The 25,111-nt window shown below is 29.3% G+C and overlaps 1 protein-coding gene across 4 annotated transcripts in view; it reads right to left on the reverse strand.

Annotated features, from left to right (window-relative positions):
• LOC103577409 (dual specificity protein kinase splA) overlaps nucleotides 1–25,111 on the reverse strand; it is an 84,798-nt gene that overhangs the window by 37,313 nt on the left and 22,374 nt on the right. For 3 of the 4 annotated variants that reach the window (XM_014444360.2, XM_014444359.2, XM_053737894.1), the window contains one exon: nucleotides 18,178–18,233. In XM_014444360.2, the coding sequence (XP_014299846.1) occupies nucleotides 18,178–18,210 (33 nt within the window). In that variant the 5' untranslated portion in view covers nucleotides 18,211–18,233. Of the gene's footprint in view, nucleotides 1–18,177; nucleotides 18,234–21,396; nucleotides 22,249–25,111 lie in introns of those variants that run through there. The other variant, XM_014444358.2, reaches the window with a different exon arrangement.

The following is a 25,111-nucleotide window of genomic DNA, read 5'->3' on the forward strand; positions in this document are numbered from 1 at the left end:
TGTAATTACGACTTAAATTACAGAGGAGAGAAGGGTAAAATGGAGGCATGAAAAAATTTACTTCTTTATATTGATTATGACTTTTACTTTTATCAAATTAAAAAAAAATCTAATTTTCAATTACGATAATTTTTTTTTATTTTCAGGTAAAATGGAGTCCTTGCAAAATTAAAAAAATTTTTTTTTATATTTTTAACAAAATTTTATAGGGTGATATTGATGTCAATTTTTCAGAGATGACTTGCATTAAAAGTTTAAAATAAAAGCCTCGGAAAAAAGTCTTGAATATTTCAAATTTTTATAAAAAATTACATTAGAGGCTCATTTTGCCCACCTTCCCCTCCATAGTAAAAATATTATTGTTTTTCTGAAAAAAGGAAATTAATCTCGAGTCCTAATTTCAAAAATTTTTAATTATAAATTAGAAACTTTATTAACTATTTAAAATATAGCGTAAAATTTTTTCAACCCTGCAGAGTACACGGGTATGAAATATTGAAGATGAAAAAATGAATGAGCTTCTGTCAATATTATCATAAATAAAAAAGTAAATGAAGTGAAAATATGTAATTTTAAAATATTAATTTAAATAAATTTTTAAAAAAATAACTTGTTTTTTTCATCTGCCAAATTCCTTTAGGATTACAGTATCTCTTGCGATGATGATGAAGAAAAAAGTCTATTTGCAATACGACACCAAGAGCAGGATTTTCCTCGGCTCAATTCAAATACCAGGAAAGGCTCCTGGATTTTATTAAATTCTGTATCGAATTTCAGAGGGTAAAAAAATTTAAAATGCGCCAATAGTATATATGAACCTATCGTTCTACATATACATCATATATACATACATCCATACATATATATTATAGAAGCAATTGAATTAATCTCACGTCGATTCAATATCACAAATGAAATGCTCCGGTGGATTTTCCTCATTAAAAATATACGATGAAAAAAGGTCAAATGCGGTTTTTCGACATTATTCTCGAGTTAAAAAAAACCAAAAACAAAAAAAATATATTTTTATGTTAAAATGAAAGTTGAAAGTCTACTAGAGCAAGTGGGTGTTTTATATTTTTTTCTATTTGAATTCCCTGTAGTATGTACAGTTCGTAGTTGAAGCAGTTATTGAACCACTGGGTAACCAATGGCAACATGATATCAACAATGATATTTCTGAGGGTGTATTTTACTACACACATAGTAAATAGTAAAACTATCAAATACACCTTTGATACATATACAAACAAGTACATAGTTATATAGCTGCATTACATAGTATATATAATATATGAATAGTATGTAGCTGTGAAATATAACTGATGAATCGCGTGACATAACATGATATGACGTTAGAGATCTATCAGCACGTTTCCATGTTGAAACTCTCATTATTAAAACACGTGAGCACGTTATTAATTTCTGTGTGTTTTAGACTGTTGTTAATTTAAAATTTTTTTTTTTTTTATTATTAATCAATATTTACCATGTGTTCACACAATTTTATACAACGCGTGTTTTTATTATTTGATAAAATATTTTTAAAAATTTATTTTTATTTTTAGTTGTAATTAGGAACGTGCAATTCCGTCTTGAAAAATGACTTTGAATTTAAGACGTGTCGGGTGTTTGAAGATTTTAAAAAAATAAAACAGGAAACGGTGCAAGGTTGATAAAAGCAGGTAGAAAAATACTTTTCCATGAAATTCTTGATGGTATTTCCTTACACTGTTGTATACTATAGCATAAAATATATGTATATATACTCTATTTCTATTTCTATTTCTGTTCATCATTTTTATTAAAACGTATTTTTCCTTTTTTCTTATTATTCACTTTTCCCACGCCCACTAAATCTCAAAGACGACAAAACAGAGTGTAAAAGTGTTTAGTTATTTCATTTAGATTTTTTTTTCAAAAGTACCGGATTTTATATTTTCAGTTTTATTATATATCTTCGGTCATTTACATTCCTCAGTGGCTGTATCTCATCATCAATACATTATTTTTGTCATTAATGATTCAGATAATATATGTATAAATAAATTAACAGATGAATAGATTTTTATTTTATTCATCTGAGATTTAATATTTAATATTAAGTAGCAATAAAAATTGTTAACTATTTACTGTTATTTTTATTGGATTATTAAATATGGATTTTTAATTCAAATTAATCTGGGTCACTCTTACGCTTATTTTATTTATTATGATTAAATTTTACAACTTGTTAGTAATGCAGGAGAAACAACGCTGAATATATATAAATATATGTGTGTACATAGCTTCGTTATATTTCAGCTTGTGTACCTTTTGCACTAGATAGAACGTAATTAACCGAAACGTGACACAGTTACAATAGAAGTTAATTTGTTGACTCGTTGACCCAAGATATATATGTATATATTTTTTCTTTCTTATTTAATTTCTTCGCAATTATTACTCCTACTCTTATTAACTTTATGTGGCGTTACATTGACACCATTTTTCAGAAAGGAAAAGTCAATTTTCATATTCAATTATTGTTAATTTTTTTTTTTTTTATTCATTTTTAAACGAATGAGTTTTGATATTTTTATTTTTGAATAATCAAATTTTGAAAAATTATGAATATTTTTATTAGGATCATATATATAGAATTTCAAATATATGTAAATTTAAAAAATAAAATTAGTTGACTTTTTTGGAATTCTCAAAATTTTTTGACGGTCCATTTGACCCCAAATAAATGTATAATTTTTTTTACTTCTATTTTGACGTATTCTTGTGAAAAAAAGAAATTTTTTTTTAAATGTACGTATCAAATTTTTAAACTCATGAGGAATTCAATTAAATTTTTTTGAAAATCAAAAGTTTTTTTTGAGATTCAATTTTTTTATTATGAAACTTGAAAAAAATTAATAAATATTTGAATCATCACGAGAATAAAATAAAATTTTTAAAATTTGGTAACCAATTTTAGGATTTACAAAATTTGAACTTGCATATAATGAACCCGAAAAAAAATATTCTGTAGTTCCAAAAATAGTGAGCGCGTGTTTTAAAAGGTTAAGTAAAATTTTTAAAATTAACTGAGGGTTTCAAAGTAAATACTTGTATGCATTAATATTTACATACTCGTTAAAAAATTCGGCTAAATATATTTGAACAAAAATTTCTTTAGTCAGCTAAAAATATTCAAATGAAAATTTATTTCGTTGGTTTTTTTTTTCGCTTGTACTCAAAGAAATAAATTGAATAACAGAATAATTATTGAAAAATGTAATTAGAGAAAGTATATTAAGTGTATAAAATTGAAAATGAGTTAGAGGATGAGTAGGAAATCAGGTGGATTGCCAGTAGATTCGTAATCGGGATTCATCGTCGGACATAATTGGATAGAAAAGGGTATGTTCAATGTCTACATATATATATCAACATATGCACATATGTAGCAGGTAAAATAGACTATTGAAAGGCCATTTACAGCTTCGTGAACAGAGAACACGAGTGATGGGCTTTTGTTCAATCTCATTCTATTGAGTGAAAAAAAAAAAAAAAAAAAAAAGGAATGACTTTTTTTATGTTTTCCATTTCCTTTTTAATTTTTACATCTGTCAATACTCTACTTAACATCCCACATTTTTACAAATTAACCTTCAAGTATTAAATGTCTCATTTCTTTTCCTCTTATTGTCAACTCTTTCTGCAAGTTAATGACACCTAATTACAACTTTTGTTTTTACCATAAATACATACAATTTTAATCATTTCGACTCAAGTTTTAAACGTGACCGGAATAAATTTCATATCTTTTCGTAAAAGAATAAGTATACAGAATACCTTGAGGAATAAGAGCAAGTATAAGAATAAGACAAGAAAAAAAAAAGTATAATTAAATAAAAGTAATAACGTCGAGTACTATAGTGAAGTGATCGTAAAACTCTTAATTAGCTTCTCTTTTTCATTCTTTAATTCTCAGTCTATCTGTCTATCTATTAAACTTTATATCCTACTTTCAATCCGCCTCACACTTCAAGATACTTATATTCAAACTCAATTGATTTATTTAATTTATTTCCTGTAATATATATCCTGTGATTTTAATTTATTCAAAACACTAATTAAATTATTCCCATTGCACTATTACTCACTAATATCAATATCTACATATATATGTATATATTTTCTTTTATTTCTCTAATTAACAAGTAATAAAAAATTAAATAATTGAATAATTAACTAGATAATACCTTTTAAGTAGCCATTAAATATTAAATCGATTATACATGAATAAATAATTATGTTATTTGAATTAATAATGATATATTAATCTATATACCTACATACTGAATAATAATTACAACGTTGTAATTTAAAACTTGTATATGGCCATTTACGGAGCCATAAAAGAATGAAGTTTAACCGTTCATTGAACTGTTATAAGAAATAAAACCGATGAAACTAAACGAGAAGTGTACAAACCTCTGAAGCAAAAGTTAAAGCATAACAAGAACAAGAATAAGAACAAGAACAAGAAGACTAAGAATGAGAAGAATAGGGAGAAGAGTAGTAGCACGTGATAAAGAAAAATCAAGGAAGTAAACACGTCTTAACTTATGTGCATCAACTGCTTGTATTGCCTTTTATATGCATACGCTAAATTCTAGGGCGTTTATTAACAATAATAAAGTGAATTACAAACATGCACTGTGAAAAATTTCTAACAAATTTTACTATGGGCGTATTGTAACACCGGACCATAAGAAAACTGGTACAAAATTTACAAGTGTCCCATAGTAAACGGTATGCGCAGACGACACAATTGGGACCAATGCGCATACGTTTACTATGGGACACTTGTAAATTTTGTATCAGTTTTCTTATGGCCCGGGGTTACAATGCACCCATAGTAAAATTTGATGGGAATTTTTCACAGTGTGGGATTACTGTAGATGAGAATAAGAAAATTGTCATGTAATTTATTAACATATGTATAGATGTATTTTAGAGTAAGATGTGTTTTCTAATAGAAAAAGAATATATGGTTTAGAATTTTATTTGTTTTTGGTTGGTATGATGGGTATGTTGTAACATGACCAAATAAGCAGAAACATGTGTCATATGTATGTATGTATATATGTATGTATGTATGGATCTAAGCACTTGGACATGTAGTATAGAGTTTAGAGCAGTGTAGTATACAGAGAGTACAGGGCAAATAGAGGATAGAAGATGTCTTCTGCTACTAGTATACCCTCTCTGTGATGTCTAGTTTCCGGATGCGGTCATAGACAGGTTCTTTACCTCACTGATGCGTACGCTAACATACCTTGTAGTTGAGGGTATTGAGGGTGCAGATGGAGGAGAGTCTTTAGAGTCGTCGAGTTGGAGAAAACGGTTAATTCCGGCGAACGTGTATTCCCCGCGTCGTTAAACATCCCGGTCGGGAAATTTCCGGTGAACGAATAACGGATTTAATTATGTTATAGCTGTTTTAATGCAATATTTAGTTTTTTTTTCTTTAGTGCGATTTTAAGATTATAATAATAATAATAATAATAATAACAGTGTTATTTTTTTGAAATATATGCATGTAAATAATGAAATAAATTATTATTCGGAGCGAAGGCAAATTAATAATTGAAGTCTTGAGTGACAGAAATTGAATGGGTAAAAAAATTGATTAAATATAACTTTAACTATTGACCTAAATTTTAAATAAAAATCACGTTATAAATATTTAAATAAAAAAAAAAAAAAAATGTTTAATACTCGTGAGATTTTTAAATTTGTAAAATAAAATTTTTTAAAATTCAAAATATAAAATTCCCTTTACACAAAAAAAAAAAAAAAAAAAATTGCGAAATACGGTAGTGAAGAAATGGGAGTTGAAGGCAGAATATTAATCCCTTGATACTAAAAGCCCTGATTAAAATAAGTACTCACATTTTTAAAAACCCCTACTCTGATATTATATTTAAGTTTGCGTATAATAAAATAAAACTGTAAGATAAATTTATCTAAAGAGATGTAACAAACATTTGTTTGCAAGTTTGTGTATCGAAGAACGCAGCGGTTACTACGTGAAAAATATCTAACGTGACTCGGTATTTGAAAAATTGAAGCAAAGTACCCTCGAGACTTGAAAATGCTCTTAGAGCTAAAATGTATAAGAAAAAAACTAAATGTATGAGGTTAAACGATGGCACCGCAGTATATCGAGACATTTATTTTCTTTTATCATATTTTTTTTTTTGCAAAAGCGAATTGTTCGATAGCGAGAAGAAAAAAAAATTTTTTAAATAAAAAAAAAGTTAATAAAGTTCACCGTTTGTTATTTATATGATTTTTAAAAACTTTTATCTCTCAATTATCTCAACTTTATTTTATTTATTTATTTTTTGAATTTATTCCAAAAAGATTTAACAAGTGGTACTGTTAAAGAAAGATATATGCAGGAAAATAAATAAAAGGGTTAGAAAAAGAGCTTAAGGCTGATACGCCGAGGGCTTTTACAACCTTAAAACATGTGTTTTTTTATGCATATATCCACTTCCACTCTCTTATTTATACTTTTTTCTTCTTCTTCTTCTTCTGTACCATCTTTAACTTATTTTTCATTGCCTCGTATTTAAATGTGTATACTTTTTTATATTTTTCAGCGATAACTCTTCAACTTCTTCGAAGCGTTTTTAACCGCATTCCAGATCTGACATTGAAAATAAAGTTGAAAAACTTGTATGAAGATAAGATTATACAGAGATTTAAAGGTATAATTTAATGAAGAGGGAATCGAATTAATTGAAGTGTGATACAAGTGGCCATAAGGGCTTTCTTGGCTTCATTTGGCTTACCGACAGGTGGGACAATAAATACATTCGGAATAAGAGGATATTGTAGTACACGTAAGGGTTCTTGAGTCACGAATAACCAGTTGAGAAGAAATAGTGTTATATTTCACCTACAGGACACTTTGGATTAACTATATTTATTTAATCCAGATATCAAGTTTTGCATGAGTAACATATATTATATTTTTGACTAGAGTTAAAAATAAAAATAATTGTTTGATAAAAAAAAATATATTTTTATAAAATAAAGAGTGTTCCGTTACTTAAATATAGTGGAGTAAAGAATAAATAAAAAGAAATGAAGAGAAGAAAATACGGTGAGAAGTGGCGCGAGTTGAGTCGAAAAAAAGTTGACTTTCTGGAGTAAGAGAAAACAAGAAGAAAAAAAATAAGAGATGAAAATAAATGTTAAGGGCTCGTGAATCTTTCCCACAATACGAAATAGGTCATACCGCGGCTCTTAGATGCACACTTGAGTCCTTACTCTCTTGTCAGGATGACAACGAAGCCAAGTGTAAAGTACGAGTACGAGAAGATGCGACAAGTGTGAGAAAGAGTTTTCCCGCTTCAGCGGTACAAGTTACTTCTCTGACGACAGTCTGGGACTTGTCGCTTCTCTTTCTCATCTACTTTTATATATATTGTATACTATATATATATATATATATATATATATATATATAAGATTTAATATATAAGGTATAGTTGTGATGAAGACGTATAACTATTACATCTACATTCCATTTCTTCGCTACACAGTCTAACATCCAAGCCTCAGGCGAAAGCTTCTCAGCCGATCTCTTTCCAAAGCAATACAACGTTTTGCTGAATTCACTGGCACGAAACGCTTTTCAAACTGTATGCTCGGTTAATAAAATACGCTATCATCTCAATGTAAAGTATTAATAAAATTTAATATTGCAGAAAAAAAAAAAACGCTCAAGTACTGAACGGGACTCGAACGGCGACCCTAAGAGTCATTCTTGTCTTCCATTGACAAAATTAAAATGCACAAATTTTTTCAAGTGGCCAATTTATAAACAAAGTTAACTTATAAAATAAATATTGGATGGAAAAATGTGTGGTAACATTTTAATAATGTTTGCTCACTTTTATTTTCCTCATAAAAAATTTGAATTATAAAATGTTGTGATAAATAATGAAAAAAAAAAGAATAATAATAATAAAACAGTTTAGGTTACCATATAGCAATTTACATATTTGTACAAAAATATCCCGAGAGCACGATGTAACGATGCAAGTTGTATTTGAGAGATTTTCAAGTGTAAAACATGAATATAAATATGTATGTCATGGATATATGTATATACATATATGTATGTCGTATATGAATATGAATATTTGATCCAAGAAACAAGGTTGCTTGAAATAAGGAAATACGAGTAGACTGAGGCATTTCAACACAAATTTAGTATATAAATATATATATATGTACGTATATATGTACATATATATTTGAAATGTTAAGAATCTAAAACTTTGATATGCAAATATGTATGATATTACCAAACGTTAAGTTGAAGCAATCGTCTAGTTCTTATCTCATATATTTTCGTCTACATATATATTTTGATATATATCAAGCACGCTGATAAATGGTAACGGAAAATGAATTAAATAAGCTTTATGTAGGATTCTGAAGCGTAAAAAAAATTTAATCAGCTTATATTGTTAGTTATTATCTGAAATTTTAGTTAGTGTAGAGTCGATGAAGAAGCCGGCAAAATGTTAGATTCCAATTAAAATGACGAAAAGCTTTACAACCTCTCGCGGTGTATGGGCTTTGAAATATCCCGACACAAACTGGGTTAATTGCGTCGAATGAAAAATGAATTCACGCAATACGCTTCTCGCGGGATTATACTTCACCGACTTACTCTGGGGTTTATATAGTTTTTTTTTTTAAACTCTATAATTGGATCATTTAAATCCCGAAAAAAAAACACAAAGGAGTAGTAGAGAAAAATAATAAAAAATATTTCATAAGTTTCTAAAGACAAACCCGAGATTTTCACCGGGTTCTTAACAATATTTTCTTTTTTTTTTTTTTTTATATATATATATAAAGTTCCTTAATTTATCAAAACTTCAAGTCATTTAAATGGTTAACGCTGGTATTTAAATACCTTCAAGAGCCAAATATATTTAGATTTTTTTTTTTTATTTATTCTTTTGATGGATTCGAGTTTATTTTATTAAGAAACCTCTGAAAAAATATTTAATATTTTTTTTTACTTACGGATTCTTTTAAAATATTTTTTTTAAATCTTTGGTAATGCTCAAATACATCAACAGGATAAATATAATATATTGTTTAATAAAAAAATTAAATTTTTTTAACCGCGACTTGTAAATATTTAACACAAGTTTAAAAAAATGAAGCAACTCACTTTCTTATATGCCCACTTGACACTTCTGGCAAATCTGGCCATGGGTGAATCGTCGAGTAGGAAATACTCAACTGGTTCATCCAGCTCTTGAGTATTATTCCCCGATGGCACGTCAAGATCGTCCTTAAACTCATCTACCAACATAGTTGTTGGATCCCTACTCGTAAATGTCTTGCTATCGGAACTTTGATTATTCCCATTCTCAAGAACCACCCGACGTTCATTCTGATCCAGATCCTGATCCTCTTCCTGATCAGGATGATTATCGACCCAAGTAACTCTGGCATCCGAATAATTCGTGATCGTCGGTAATTCCCGTCTCCCATTTGCGGTCGTAATATTTCCGCGATCCATTTTACAGTAAAACTATCAACTATTTGTAATAAATATCTCAGACTCACAAATATATCACAAATAATTTAAGTATGTATGTAGAAAGTTATGGCTTTGGCTTCGAGACACCTCGTACACGATAACTTTAGTGGATACTTAATTAAATTTATTATTATCAAGATGATCTAAGAGAAATGGGAAATAAGCGATAGCAGAATGTGTACTAAAAACTAAATATATATTATTTATATTTATTAATGTATATATATGAGTATGAGTATAAGTACGGACACAAGTAAGCGATATATATATTTATAGGTTTTGTGTTGTTTAGTTGGGAAGAAAGTTATACACGTGCAAAATGCCAAAGCATGACTAACTGATTTACAGATTATACACTTTATACGTGGGTACGAGTAGTCTAGGTGAATACTAGCATCGACCAAGACTGCTAAGTCTTGAGGATTTACTTCTTGTAAGAAGAAGAATCCATCCGGGGTTCACGAAGATGAGATCAACTAGAGTTTTATACATGCGTTTGCACTTAGAGGTCTCAGTCTTTAGTGCATTTTTTTTTAATGGACATTTTTTTTTAGACATTTGTTTTAGTGTCAGATTAAGAAATATTTCAAAAAAAAAAATATATTTATCTTGTAAAGAAATAATTTGAAATTTTTCTTTCATTTTTAAAAAATCAGTTGATTAGCATATAGTTGAAAATAAATGACAATTTTTTTTTTTTCAATTATTATAAATTTGTCAGTTGATATTTTAAAATTTAAAAATCTGTAAATTATTTTCATCAAATTTTTATTAGTGGAAAATTTAAAAAAAGCATTATGACCATCTAATAACAGGCATAACTTTTTTTTTCTAAGAAGTTAATTATCGTTCATACGTTAAAAATAAATGACAGTATATTTTTTTGTTAACATTAATTTAACTTTTTCTCTGTAATTCATTTATCACCAGCGATGTATTTTAAAAATAAAAAAATTACAAGAGCATTAAATCAACACAATCGACTTTATGTCATAAAAATATAACATGTTAAGTAAATATAATTATTTTAACAACAACAAAGTTGACATATTTATAGTTGTCATTTCATGATAAACGTATTAAGTGTCCTTAAAAAAAAAAAAAACATATCTATATATATGTCTCATCTCCCATAGTAATTAATAACAAGAGATTATATTACATAACTACCGTCGACAGGAAACTTTTTGGGGGATAAAATGTCAATGCAGCAAAAGTCGCTTGTTATTTGTTACTCATACAAATATATATACATATATATATATATATAATATAAGAATGATAATACTGAGTAGACTTAATATTTCATCGCATCTCATGGCATTTACACGCTGCGATATATATCTTTTAAACTCCTTAGTAATATTAAACTGTGAGAAAGCGAAAATTTAATTACACTGCAGATCAGTGTTTTATCTTGAGCAATTAATTTATGATAACTATTAAATTACACTTGTAAAAAAAAAAAAATGAAAATTAATAAATCATAACTCAAAAAAAGATGATAATTAATCACTTGTAAATTAATAACAATAAAATTATTCATCAAAATTTTTTCTTTGAACCTTATGTTTGTATGAATAGACTTTTGTTCGCGAGCCATGACTCAACAGACTTGAAAAAAAAAAAAAAAACTAATAACAATAATGATAATAATAAGTTAGAAATTTGATAGACGAAAAAAATGACCGGAAGAGATTTTGAAATAATAATAAAATGACTTGTACATTACGTAATGCAACCTTCACAATCCCTTTGTCCTTGACTCAGTACGGGTCACTTACTATAATGTAATATATATGTATAATATATAATATATAGTGTAATGTAAACCAGTAAACAAATAACAATGCGTTTAGATTTAAATGGGCAATTCAGTAGGTTGTTTTACGTATGTAGGATAATATGTCGGCGATGATGATGATGATGATGGTAATATTAAGTGATATGAGTGATTTTAGTGCACTAGTCACTTAGATTTAAGCAGTTGAGACAGTAAGTTAAGACTAACACATAATATAAGGTGGTTCAACGCCACCGAACTCGCAACCTCGAATTGTGAGCTTTATATTTAGATATTTTAAGTATATATGCACCGGCAAGCTGGTATATGTATGTGTGTATTTCTATGGTCTATTCATGCTAACTTTATTTTAATTTTAAAAGATTAAATTATTTATGTATTTAAATATTTTTTTTTCTATTGTCAAATTTATTTTTAAAATTGATGATGTATTTTTATTCAAATGATAAGTACTTTGGACAATGATAAAGAAAATTTTTGTGACAGCAGTATTTTTTTATTTAAATTAAATTGGAGTATTTTAGTTTTTTTATTTGAAAAGTTTTATGGAATTTAGTTTGGCTCAAAGTTTAAAATAAATTTGAATTTTACGCGGGTTAAAAATAATTTTTTGCTGGGGCGTTTTCGGGATTAGTTTTTAGCATTCAGATGTCAGATAAATTTGGTGAAATAGAAATATTGATAACTACGAAAAATGTGAATTTGATGTCAAGGGAATTTTGGAGATAAAAAATTTTTAATTAATCAATTAAATAATTCAATTAGTGATTGATATATTCGGGCAGTCGCGTAGCGATTGTGAATTACTAATTGGTATATATGTCAAGATAAAATATTTAAAAGAGATCATTTATGTCAACTAATAGAAAATGTATTTTATTCATTGATTGAAATTTGTAGTGGGTCAATAAAAAAAAGCGGTAAAAAAGTGTAATTTATTGAATGAATGCGAATCGATCGGTTGTTTTATTATCTAGCTATTAAATTAATTTGATGATACAAAATTCCCATCCCCACGAATCCTACTCCGTTACCGAGGATCCGAGACGCGGTTTGTATTTCATTGGTACTAGTAAGGAAGTACTTTATGGCACATGTAAATGCTCTATACCAACGATTACATTTATAGCAAAACAAAACTGCTGTGTAAAATTTAATAATACGTAATACTATCAGTCAACTTTTTTTTTATACTAAAAAGAATTATTTTATACGAATATTTTATTTTTTTTTTTTTTTTCATTTTCTCTCAAATTTCAAATTTAAAAATTACGAAACATATCTATTTATTTGTAATTAATTTCTTAATAAATATTTATGACGACAAATATTTTTAATTTAATTAATCAAATTTTTTAAATTAATATATTCATTGCATCACTGAGTATATTTTTTTTATATTAAAAAAAAATTTATTCAAGAATTAAAATTTCATTTATTTATAATTTGAATTTTTTAATTAAAAAAATTTAACTAGCATTTATATTTAGTAAATTAAATATTTAAATATATATATAATTTAACTAAATTTGAATTTGTGGTGGAAAAAATTTGTCCGTACATTATAAATTGATAATAAATTCAGATTATTGATCACTTAAATTTATATTCACTCATAAAATGGTTATAAAAAAAAAAAAAAAACTGATTAAAAAAAAAAAATAATAAAAAATATCTCAAACTCCAACAATGAACTGTTCGCGAAATATTTAACCGGCAGATTATAAACTCAAAACGGTAGCAATTATTTAATTAAAACTCTGTGTACCTATAGACTATTTAATAAAATCAAAGCGTGTGAAATTTTACTGTTTGTTTAACTCCACTCTCTCTCTTTCACTCCATGTGTGTTAAAAATATATCAGAGTATAAGTCAACCATTACAACCGCGCGAAATACAAAACGATTCAATTCAATTGAAATAAATTTAAACGAAATCACGTATTTATCTAGAGTTAATGGTTTTTGTTCTTTATATATTTTATATATTTATTTAACTCTTTCACTCAAATAAAATAAAAAAAAAATCTGCTCTATACAAATAAATATCGAATTAATTAAACAGATTAAGTGTTGCTCCTATTAAAAGTTTATAAAGTCAAGAAAATACTTTTGATACTAAATAAACTCCGTCTACTGTGAAAGTACTCTTTTGTAGTTAATCTTTGAATTTAAGTTTCGTTGAGACAAAACTAAAGATGCAGACTGCAGACTTTAGACTAAAAAGTTTTCAAGTTAAGGAAATTAAGTTTAGGTATATATTCGATAACCAGGAATCCATTTTAAGTGTCATGTGTTACGTGTTCTGCAAAGTGTTTTCGCATGCCTGTGAGCATTTCTCAACATTATGATTCCGTCACTCGTTTATTTCTATTCCAAGTCTCAGAGAGTTAAGTCCCAGTACTTAATCTCGAGTACGCGTATCGACGCTAATGTTATGTATTAATGCTTCGACTACAAAAGTATTATATATATGTGCAGTGTTATAGAACCAAACAACCCGAGCTAAGAACCTACATGTTGTATGTTGAGCAATAAACCACTCAGGATATTCATTAACGTACATATTGCACTGCACCAGCGAAACGCTAATTTTTTTTAGCAGTCCGTGATATGGTTCCAAGTGATAAAGTGGATGAGTATGATTGAGTAGAGAATTGTGTGAATGATATATTATATCTCATGATATGATATTGTGGTATGAAAATTAGATTGACTTGTAAGGTGGAATAGAATATTTGATGGGTACTACTATAGTAGGTCTAGTCGGGAATAGTTTTCTCCCTTCTGTGTATGGGAATACGTATATATATATATATATATAAATATAATGGCATGGTCTATATATTGTGAATTCGACGAAGCTGAGGACAAGTTTCCTAGACGACCGGTACTAGATATAGACTAGTTTTGGAATTTACGGCTCATTTCTATGCATCGAATTCTCCGTTCGAACTTTTATTGATGTATATATTACCTTGAATTTTATAATTTTTTTTATCGCTTTGGAATACTTTTACTATGAAAAAAAAGTTTATTAATTTATTATTTTTAAAAGTGTTCAATTTTTATTGAAAATTAAAAACGAGCACGTTAGTGTTTAATCACGAGCACTAAAAACGGAGTTAATTTTTTTTTTTAATTTTCGGTCGTAAATAAAAATGGGTATCTAGTATATATTTTTGAGTGGTAAAAAATTATGATGAAAATTTTTTTGACTGGGGATGGACACGATAAATAGAATACAATAAAAAACAAGGTGAGAATTGGATGAAAACCTGTATATATGTGTATAAATTGAATTTTGAATGCATATTTCTGTTTGTCGAGCTTCTCTTGTGCCGTAGGGTCTGCCGACAGACTTTTCATTTTTTCTCTGTCAGGTGAACGCAGCTTTCTGCGGAGAAAGCAGGTCGGCTGTAGAATGAACTTGGAATACGAAGGGGGCATAGTGTAGTGTAGTGCAGTCTCTCTTACACATCTATGTGTATAAGTATATATATATACAATAACGTTGGAAGAGCCAAAGCGACTCAGAGCACGTTTTAGTGTGCCGAGTTCGATTCTAGCATTATTTTGTCTACTCCTATTCTATTCGTTGTTGTAAACTTTACTTTAGAGCCACTGGGTTTGTATATTGTAGTTCACTAATGCAATGTATAAAATGCCATAGTGGCTTTGCTTGTCAAAAGTTTTCAGTGTGTGCAGACTACTTAACTATAGATATGACGAGTGAAAATCTATATTCTATACATCTATACTTTAGTGTGCTATGCTATGTCTAATGCTTTGGAGCGGCACACAAAGTGAAACCACTTGTCCGCTTGTCTATTCGTCTATCTGTCGTCCCTACGTTACGGATAAATGGTCCAGGATTATACAACAACTGAACCTTTTTTTCTTATTTTTTTTTAAGTGCATCAGTAGACATCTGGGTAACTGTAAGAGGCAGGTCAGGTCTGGCAAGTGTCAGGTCCTTCTTTTATAAAGCTTTCAAATTTTTTCATTTATATTTTATTCTTACTACGAGATTTATTTTTAACAATCATTTCTCACAATGAAACCCCACCTGTTATTAAATTACTGCCGTAAGAAAATATTTTAATTTAAAATAAAAAAATATAAATTTTTTTATTTAAATATAAATGACTCAATTTGTTATAAAGTGCAGAGTAAAAAAAAAAATAAATAAATTATTATAAGATGGAAAAAAAAGTAGTCGTGACACGACTTACGCCGACCTGATTACCAAGACAAAAGTTATAATAATAAAATCCAGCGAGAGGATGCACGATTGTCTGGGAATAAGCGATTCCACTTTCCATTCCATTCCTTTCGTACTGAGTAGAGTAGAGTAGTGTAGAGTATATACTATATACCATATAATATATCCATATATATAGTACAGAATATTCGCGGTTGAAGGATCGACTTAATCGCGGGTTCCCATGACATTCCCACTGGACACCCGTTACACGTCCTCAGCACGTCCCCATCGCCCTTATCTACATTCAAACTTATTTTTTTAATTTTTATATACTCTTTTATCTCTTCCGCGATGTGCGTTAGATGGATCGCTTATCACTGATACCGATTTTTTGCCCGTTTTCCCACGAAAATGCAAATTTAACAAAAAAAAATGAAATTTTTTACTATACAATTTTCCGTGTCATCAAAAACACATTTACTTATCTTTCATAAAAATATCTACAAGTTAAAGTCATGAATAAAAAACCGGGAAAAAAATTGATGGATTTCCAATGAAAAAAAAAAAAAAAAAAAAAAAAAAATGAACAAAACCTGAAAGTTTTTTCGTAGGGATATAATTCGGTATCTGGTGTCTGGGTTTTGGAGTAAAGCCTGGTTGCAAATAAAAGTGTTGTGTGCAATGTAAAAGGGGCAGAAAGATAGAGAGAGAAAGGCTGACCGGAAGTGAAGAAGTCACACGGCTGGCGCAAATTATTCATCTGATCGGGCCACACGACAAGTTGTAAGCTAGGGCGCATTTATTTCTCGCACGGTCACGCGTCCCCGCACTAATTAATGCCACCGGCCTCTGTTCACATATATGTATATATAAATCCATATATATATGTACGTTATACGTCTCTCTAATTACCAGCGAATCCGGTGATTCGGTCATGTGGAATTTCCACGCTCTCGTTGATTATCCATCTCTATATTTATGTATATCGTACAGTGATTTATATATATTTTTAGTTTTGTTATTTTCATCATAAAATTTATTTTTTTTTTAACTTAAAAAATTTAATCTGAATAAAATATTCCGTTAATTTTTTTGTCCGATGAATTAATTACGGATAATAGAAGACGGATATTGACATTAATGATAAAAAGTGTATTGATAAATTGAAATAAAATAAAAACTATAGCATATTTAAATAATGAACTCTAAATAAATTTGATTTGACCCAGTAGCCTACATCACGATTTCTCAGCAATGCGAATGCGAATAAAATAAAAGACAATACTGACATATTGACACACAAATTTATCGTCAACAAATATACTTGACGTACATAACAAATTCTCTTGTGGTCACAACTTGGATTGTTTATATAAATGTGCTACACATGGCACCTTTTCCCTCACATTTTTACTTGCCAACTGGTCTCCGGAGACTTGGGAAGAGTTTCAAATAATATAACTTCTACAGATATTTCATCTTTATCCCTATTTATCCGACTCTCAATGTGAGGCGTCAATTGTTGACACTTGTACTTTGAAAAAAAAAATTCTGGGGTTAAAAGTTCACGTATAGGTTCAGACATTCGTCACGTACCCGCGAGAAACAGTGCAAAACGTCTGTTAGCTGCTCAACTATGAAATTGAAATTTTCTGAATCGACAAAATATTTTATTTTATCGGTAACGCATTTTTTTCCTTGTCAAAAATATCATTAAAATGAAATACATGTTATAAATTTTTTTTTTTATATTTCATGATAGACAATCATTTCTGACTGATAAAATATTTATGCACTTTAAAGTTATAATCAAATATCCTTTCAGTAATTTGAATTATTCGAGTATTTGAATTTTTCATATATTGGAATTTTTTAAATATTTGTCAACTTTCCAATGTATGATTCTAGAGATATTAAAAACTACTGAGATGTGAAATAAAATAGTATAGTATGGTTCTATATTTTTTAAAAAATCAATTAGATGATAATTTTAAAAAAGTTTAAAAGTTATGTTAAGAAAATTAAAATTCGGCCTAAACTAATAGAAATATGAAAAAAATGTATATAAACTATTTTGTAGCTTATTAAATTCTCTACAAAAAAGGTCTCATTACATTTTTACGTAAGTCTACTTGTTTCGATGTAATTGCAATCTAAAATAAAAAAAATTTGGATGTCAATTTTAAATAAATTGATTCGTTGTTTATTTTTTATATAACTTTGAATCTATCACAGATACGTCAATCAACGTCTAGACCTTTTTTGTAGCAAATTAAATTTCCTACAATTTTTGTTTCAAACATTTTTTTCTAAAATTTACAGTTTCGCTGTAAATTCAATTTGAAAATAAATTCATATTTTTTGTTTAAGCTTTCATATTGCCCTCTAGCAAATAAATATTCATTTAAAAAAAAATACTTAGTAAGTTATCGGAGTTTCCAAAATAATTTGTTAATTAGATTTAGAGTAATTAAGTATCTAATTAAAATAACAATTTTTACACTTCCAGAACTATAATAAAAAAAAAAAATAAAATAAACTCACCACCTCGGCAACGCTGCCGGCGCCTTCTCTCATACCATCGCGTTCCGTGTGTGGTCCTAAAAAAGCATAATATGTCATGTACACAACAATAAATAATTTATAATTGTAATAAAGTACTGGGTGGGTGTAAAATTTGAAATTCAGGATTAACAGGGTAGCATTAATGTTGCATGGCACTGAATGGGGGATCAATTTATCTATCGGTAAACGGATTATCCGAATAGCACATTCTACAGTGCATATATATATATATTAGATAAAATTATTTAACATCCTCCCCATATATATGTAACATATATACATATATATGGATTTGTGTGTTAAGTACATCTACAAGAGACAAACGATTGTTAGCCGAGTATCATTTTATCTTGTAACAGCCGACTAAAATCGGTTTAATACTCGTGTATTAAAGCACCTATATGTCACCCTAAACTGTGTAATTATATATATGTATATGTATATGTACAAGTGTATATATAGATATATAATTATTGGCAGGCCGCCAATCACGTGTGCACGAGGTGGAGTTCATCAGTGATTGTGGTCAATTTGAGGTTTGGTCAATGTACTAATGTATTATCTAGATAGTAATTATGTAATTACAAGCTTATGAATACACAAAGTAATTTAAAAAAAAACAAAATGTATATTTATGAGCGAGTATGAAAATAAAAATAAAAATGAAAATTTATTTTTTCAGTCTTATCTCGAGTCTCTTCCTGTGGGATTTAATTGCAGTGGCAAAAGAAGATAAGCGCGATGTAGAAGGATGAAAAACGGAGCTTGAGCTGAAGATTGAGTGGGAGGGATAGGCTCATAACTTTAGCGGTAATTTCGCACGAGCATTGCTTGCACTTATGGGATTCAGAACAGAACGGAAAAGCGTCATTATGAGCTTCATTGTCTACTCCCTCTCTCCCTCTCTTTTTCTAGCTCTCTCTGTTATATATATTATATATTATGTTTTGTTGTGTGGATTTAGTATCCAGTTGACTGGTATGTGTAAAGAGAAGCTACAAAATTACGGCAAATAACAGGCAATGTTGCGATCGAATAACTTTCTGGAATGCTGGAGAGCCCAGAGAGCTCCACTTTACCCGCTAAATGCTAATGGTCTGTAACATATATATTTATATTTATTTTATGTCAGGTATTTAAGCTGCGTTTACTTTAACACGTTAAATAATTGTTATGTTAACTTTATTAGTTGTAAATTATTATTTTATTTATTTACCATTGATTTAAATTGACGTATTGATAAGACAAAAAAATATATATAAAGTGTCTTGGGAAATAATATTTTTTAATTGAAATAATTTATGAGCTAAGAATGAGGAATTTAAAATATGTAATAAAATAACGGTTTTATGAGTATGTTGAAAGAGAAGTTATTTTAATAAAACTAGTAAAAAAAAAAATAAAAATTTTTCTAAAAAATGTAAATTAGTAAAATAAATATAATGATGATAATAATATAAAATGGGTAAAAAATATGAATAAAAGTGAGGTGGGAGAGTAATCGAGCGCATTCCTTGCCACGATGGAGGGTCTCTCGTGTGTTTTTAAACGCGCGAACCGTCGAGAGGAGTTTCAAGGTTACGTGATCCGCCGCCAAGTCGTCGCTCGAGGTCGTGCCTCGCAGATCTCCAAGCCGTGACTTTTCTTCTCGCTGGTATGGCCCACGATCGCGGACTACAACCGTCTTCTTCTTACATTACATTACATTATACATTATTCTCATCTACCCAGTATACGAGAAGTTGTTTTCAACGATATACGATACGCGACATACGACTATGTCTTTCAAATTTTTTTAACAGTAGCAATCATCGAAGTACATACACTACGTACTCCCATGTCTGCACTTTATATAAATATAAATAAAAGCCCGGCTTACAACTTTTTGAAAAAAAAAAAAAAATAATACGAGAGACGGAGTTTCTTTCTCTACAAAAGACGGCCACCGATCACTCCAAATATATATTCATAGATATAGATATTGTTTTTTTGTTCAACTACATATATCCTTCCGCTCTAAAAAATTTCATACAAATGTTACACATATCTAAACTTTCAAAGAGAAACTATGGATGAATAAAAACAATAGAAAAAAAAAACATTTTCATTTTTTTTTATCAACAAAACCATAAAAAAATTTTTACTTTGATGAAATGATACTAAAATTAGCAATGACAATAAAATTAGCAGACATTTAAAAATTTTTTGATTTTTTTTTTAAAAAAAATTGCACCTATAGTTTATGAAGTTTCCGACATGTGCATTTTTTTAAAAATATTTTTTTTTTTATTATTTGTCTGTTAAAAAAATTTTTTTTAATTTCAAATGTCTGCTAACTTTACTATCATAAATTAGCAGCCGTCTAATTTTTGAATTTTTTTAAAAACATTAAATTTCAAAAAAAAAAAAAATATTTTAAAAAATTGCACCTATAGTTTTTTAAATTTTCTACAAGTGCATTTTTTTAGTTTTTTTCTTTTTTTTAATTTAATGATTGAAAATAAAATTCGAAAATTTTTAATCGTCTGCTCACTACGGAATCATCTTAATAAACAAATTTCGCACTGGGTAATTCAAAACTAATTATTTGTATCGTCACACAATAAACTAAAATAAATGACTAACAAATACTTAGTGTCAGAAATAATTATCATAAACGTGACAAATCGAAAAACCGATTGACGATAAGATAAAACTTATTTATGATTATGATAATGATCATCGTATTTTCTAAAATAAAAAACGTCAAAAAAACGTTACTTAACCGATTACGATCCGCCTTTCTCGGGGCTTACACACAAATAAAAGACGTGATCAAGTAAACGACTTCTATCCCAAAGGAAAATGTGAATCACGCGACACATTAATGACACCGTACCGGTTTTCTACGACTTAGTCCCCGTAATCGCATACGCACTTCCAACGTAAAATTAACATTTCCGCAGATATAGAACAGCGTATTCGAAATGATAATCTTCTCCGGTCCCGTTTTCCTCCTCGCTATTACAAACTAAACCTACTGGGAACTAAACGCTTCGCACAGTTATACGTGATTGATTCCCTCATATCTTTTAATATCATCTCCATATCTTAACATATTAATAACCATTTACTTTAACGGAAGTCGATGGTTTCCTACTCATCTTAATAGAAGTGACTTTTTTCATCTGCAATAATAAACAAATAAATAAAAATTACCTTTGTTATGAACCAATAAATTAAAAGCCGACTCCCCCGTGTAATCCAGATTTCAAAATCAATAAAACACACCTCAATTACACACACTATTTTATTCAGGTAACACTTGTTTCACTGAACATCAAACACCATCAATAATAATAGTATACTATTATTATTATTATTATTATTAGATGCAAAAAATCAATACACAGGCACGATATCACTAAATACAAGTATTAAATTCCTTCTATAGACTAAAGTATAAAAAATTCCACAGATTTAAAAGCAATTGATGTCGCATTGGGGTCCGTACGAAATATATTTATCTTAAAAGCGCCAGCAATGAACCGCGAGATGATGCTGCTAGCAACGAGAAATTGCGAACACCGAAGACGAGGAACTAAGGAGCCTGAAGATGAACAAGAAGTGGCTGAAGATCGCCAATCCAAGAAAACGGTTACAACATACATACATACATTCATATATATATATGTAATGCACACTATACATACAGCCGGTCCAGCAGTTTTGGTTTATTTAAAAATGTTAAAAGAGCGCAGGCGCTCAAGAGATTCCAGCATCCGCAAGTAGATCCAGACCAACGGTCACGAGTTCAAAAAAAATAACATTTTAAACACATAGTTAATCGAATTTGACAATTTAAACTCCGAAACTTGTGATAGACTAGCAATTACTTGACAACAGAGTAATTACACATGTAATTAATGAGTAACATTAGTAATAATAAAAATACGAAATGTAGATTTAAATTTTTCGGTTGATAATAAAAAATAGGCTATTAAAACAGTGATCTATTATTTTTTTATCGTACGCGCGCAACTCGCGTACAAAATGTCCGCCTGGCCGCCGTCCGTGGGGCCGAGGTGAGTTGAACTGAAGCAGCACAACATACAGCTAAGCTAAAACCCAACAACCATAGTGTAGTTACTATACACAATAGCGTGTGCTTATACCGTGGAGCGTAAAACAAGAAATATTTAAGTTTAATCTTAACTCGTACCGGCGCAGAGTTTGGTGACAGCCAATCCGAGTCAAGTGATACAAGAACCGGCCAATCGGAACAACTTATTGCTTTTATTCAAATTCATGTAATATTCCTGGGGCCAGGAGGTTTATTTCGATTCCCCAGGTGCTGCCGCCATTGCCTGGCACGTTACCTGCGATCGTTTCTACTATACTACTATAGTTTAGAGAGGGGGAAAAGTAGTAATGGTTTTATAGAAGGGGAATAGTTTCGCAGTGGGATAGTTTATTTAAACATAAATAAGTGGGTAAATTTTTTTATTGATTTTACGGCGGGTTTTTTAGTCAAAATTACCCCACGTTCGAGTAATCCGGAAGTGTCGTAGTCTTCAAAAAAAAAAATTATAATTAAGTATACTTTACTCTACGACGTAATAATTTATTGTTACTCCGGATTACTCTAAATTGCAGAGTAATTTTCAATGAAAAAATTGTTCCTAGAACTTGAAAAGACGAAAGAATTTCATTGGCCTGATTAACGAGATGCGCTAATTATACACTATTTAATATATACTTATTTATATATATGTTAATGCATAATTTAGATATTGAGCGTATTTGTATGATGCATAAGTTAAACTTTTGTGTTGAACGGTCTTTTGTCATTTTGTTTGACTTGAATACTTGACAATCGACATTGTCTAACAATAAACCGACCTCACAATACTTGTTTTTTTTGGCTCTTATTATGATTATGATTGTTATTATTATTTCCTCTTATTTGTTGTTTATTTTTTGGGGAAAAGATTGGACTGTGGTCACACGAGAATTTAACGAGTAATTTAAAACGAAGGGTGAAAGGCTTTTTTTTTTTTTATTCGTAATGTTTTTTTTGTTCATGACTTATGATTCATGACCACAATGGCCATTTTTCAGAGCTAACCATTGAGCCGTGCCGGTATGACGCAGGATAAATATATTTAAAAGCCTTAAGCGCGAAATAACAATAGCTGCTGTTATCTAAATTGCTCTATTGCAAAGGAATTTTGTATATTGTTTTAGTTATTTTTTGAATGTTATACATTTGGAGGTCAATTTTCAGGAGAGTTATTGATGTCGGTGGGTTGTAAGATGAAGAGGAATAAGTTAATGATTAAATCTTGGTGGGTGTTCTCTTTGAAGAAAGCTCATAATTCAGTATCTTTCTTGCACACTTTCTCTGATCTGATGCTCCACTCCCATTTACGGGCAAGCCTGTTCAGTAGGTGCGGTGATTTTATTATTAATATATCTATATCTATGTATATTTATAAATACATGTATGTATACATATATTGTGATGTATTGATGTGTATCGGAAAGGATTTTTTGTTTTTTATTGTGCTTGGAAGTAAAATAAAAGATTAAAACGCGATAGTGTAGGCTGCTTTGGTCCTTCGAGCCTTCTCAGTTTTATAAAAAAACTCTTCAAGGTAATCCGATAGCCGGGAAAATAGTTAGCAATGTGTCCTCTACTCGTTGTCGCGGTAGTTTTATGTGTATTATAATGTGTATAAAGAGTACGCGGTGAGTTTTAAGCGTAAAACGTTTTAGCTCTGTACGTTGGCGCGCTGTTCTCCAGACTGGACAAGGACGGCGCGAATGGAATGTTAATACTTGAGAAGGGGAGATGGTTGTTTTGCAGACGAACGAGACTTGGGGGGGCCAAGATGGCTGAGCAGTATACTGAGATTTTTAAAAGAGCGAATAAGATATATATATGTATATATATATATGAAAGACGCTTTGAGCTAACAGTCAAGTCTCAAGAGAAGTAAAAGAGAACTGATATGCTCAGATGCTGAGAGAAATGAAAAAGTTGTAGAGTAGGGAGTAATCTGACTGAATGGACCAGCGTACACCTTACCTCGATCTTTCTTCATTCACTCATTTTTTTTTATTTATTTATTTTTATAATGTAAAAGTAATTAATTAATGGAATCTATTAAAAAAAAAAAAACCACTAAATATTTAAGATAAAAAATATATTTTCGTGGTGTAGAAAACATGATGGGATAAATTTTTGTACCAGTGATGGGAAAAGATTTTTAAAAAATTTTTTTCTACAAAGACACGGACAAATGATTATTGTCACAATGAAAAATTAATTCTTGGATTATTTGAGTGTTAAATAAAAGTTGGATTCAATTGTCGTATAGAAGGTGATTTATGGAAGTCGTTAAGCGCTAAGTTTACCGGTGGAAAGCGTTTTAAATTATATTATTTCGTGGCTTTTAGTTTAATGTATTCTATTTATTTATTTTTTTTTGTTTTTTCTATTTTATCTCTCTTTTGTTTCAGTCTAAATTAGAGACTATCGGTAATGGAATAAAATTGTAGAGCGCAACTCAGTCGATAGTTTTCACGGCACAATAATTGTATCGAGTGGAGCTTTGGCGGGATAGAAATAATGTTATATAATAAAGAGGGCTAAGAAAAAAAAGTAAATGAGATAAAGATTGAGTTAATAATGGGTAGAGTAAGAAAAAAGTAATGTATCAAAGTCTTGATGATCTTTCCAATGAACCGAAAGTAACGTCGGTATTCCCACGAGTCCTGGAAAATTTCCAAGAGACCGATTGGTCGCGTTTCTTTTGGCTCGAGACACGTCTTAAAAGCCACCTTAGTTGAAGAAGATGTTATAACTCACTCGATACTTTCCATTGGCTTTCTTTTTTTTAGTGCTTTTTTAGTTTTATTTCCGACGCCT

Source organism: Microplitis demolitor, chromosome 4, assembly GCF_026212275.2.
Source record: "Microplitis demolitor isolate Queensland-Clemson2020A chromosome 4, iyMicDemo2.1a, whole genome shotgun sequence".
Taxonomy (NCBI): Eukaryota; Metazoa; Arthropoda; class Insecta; order Hymenoptera; family Braconidae; genus Microplitis; species Microplitis demolitor.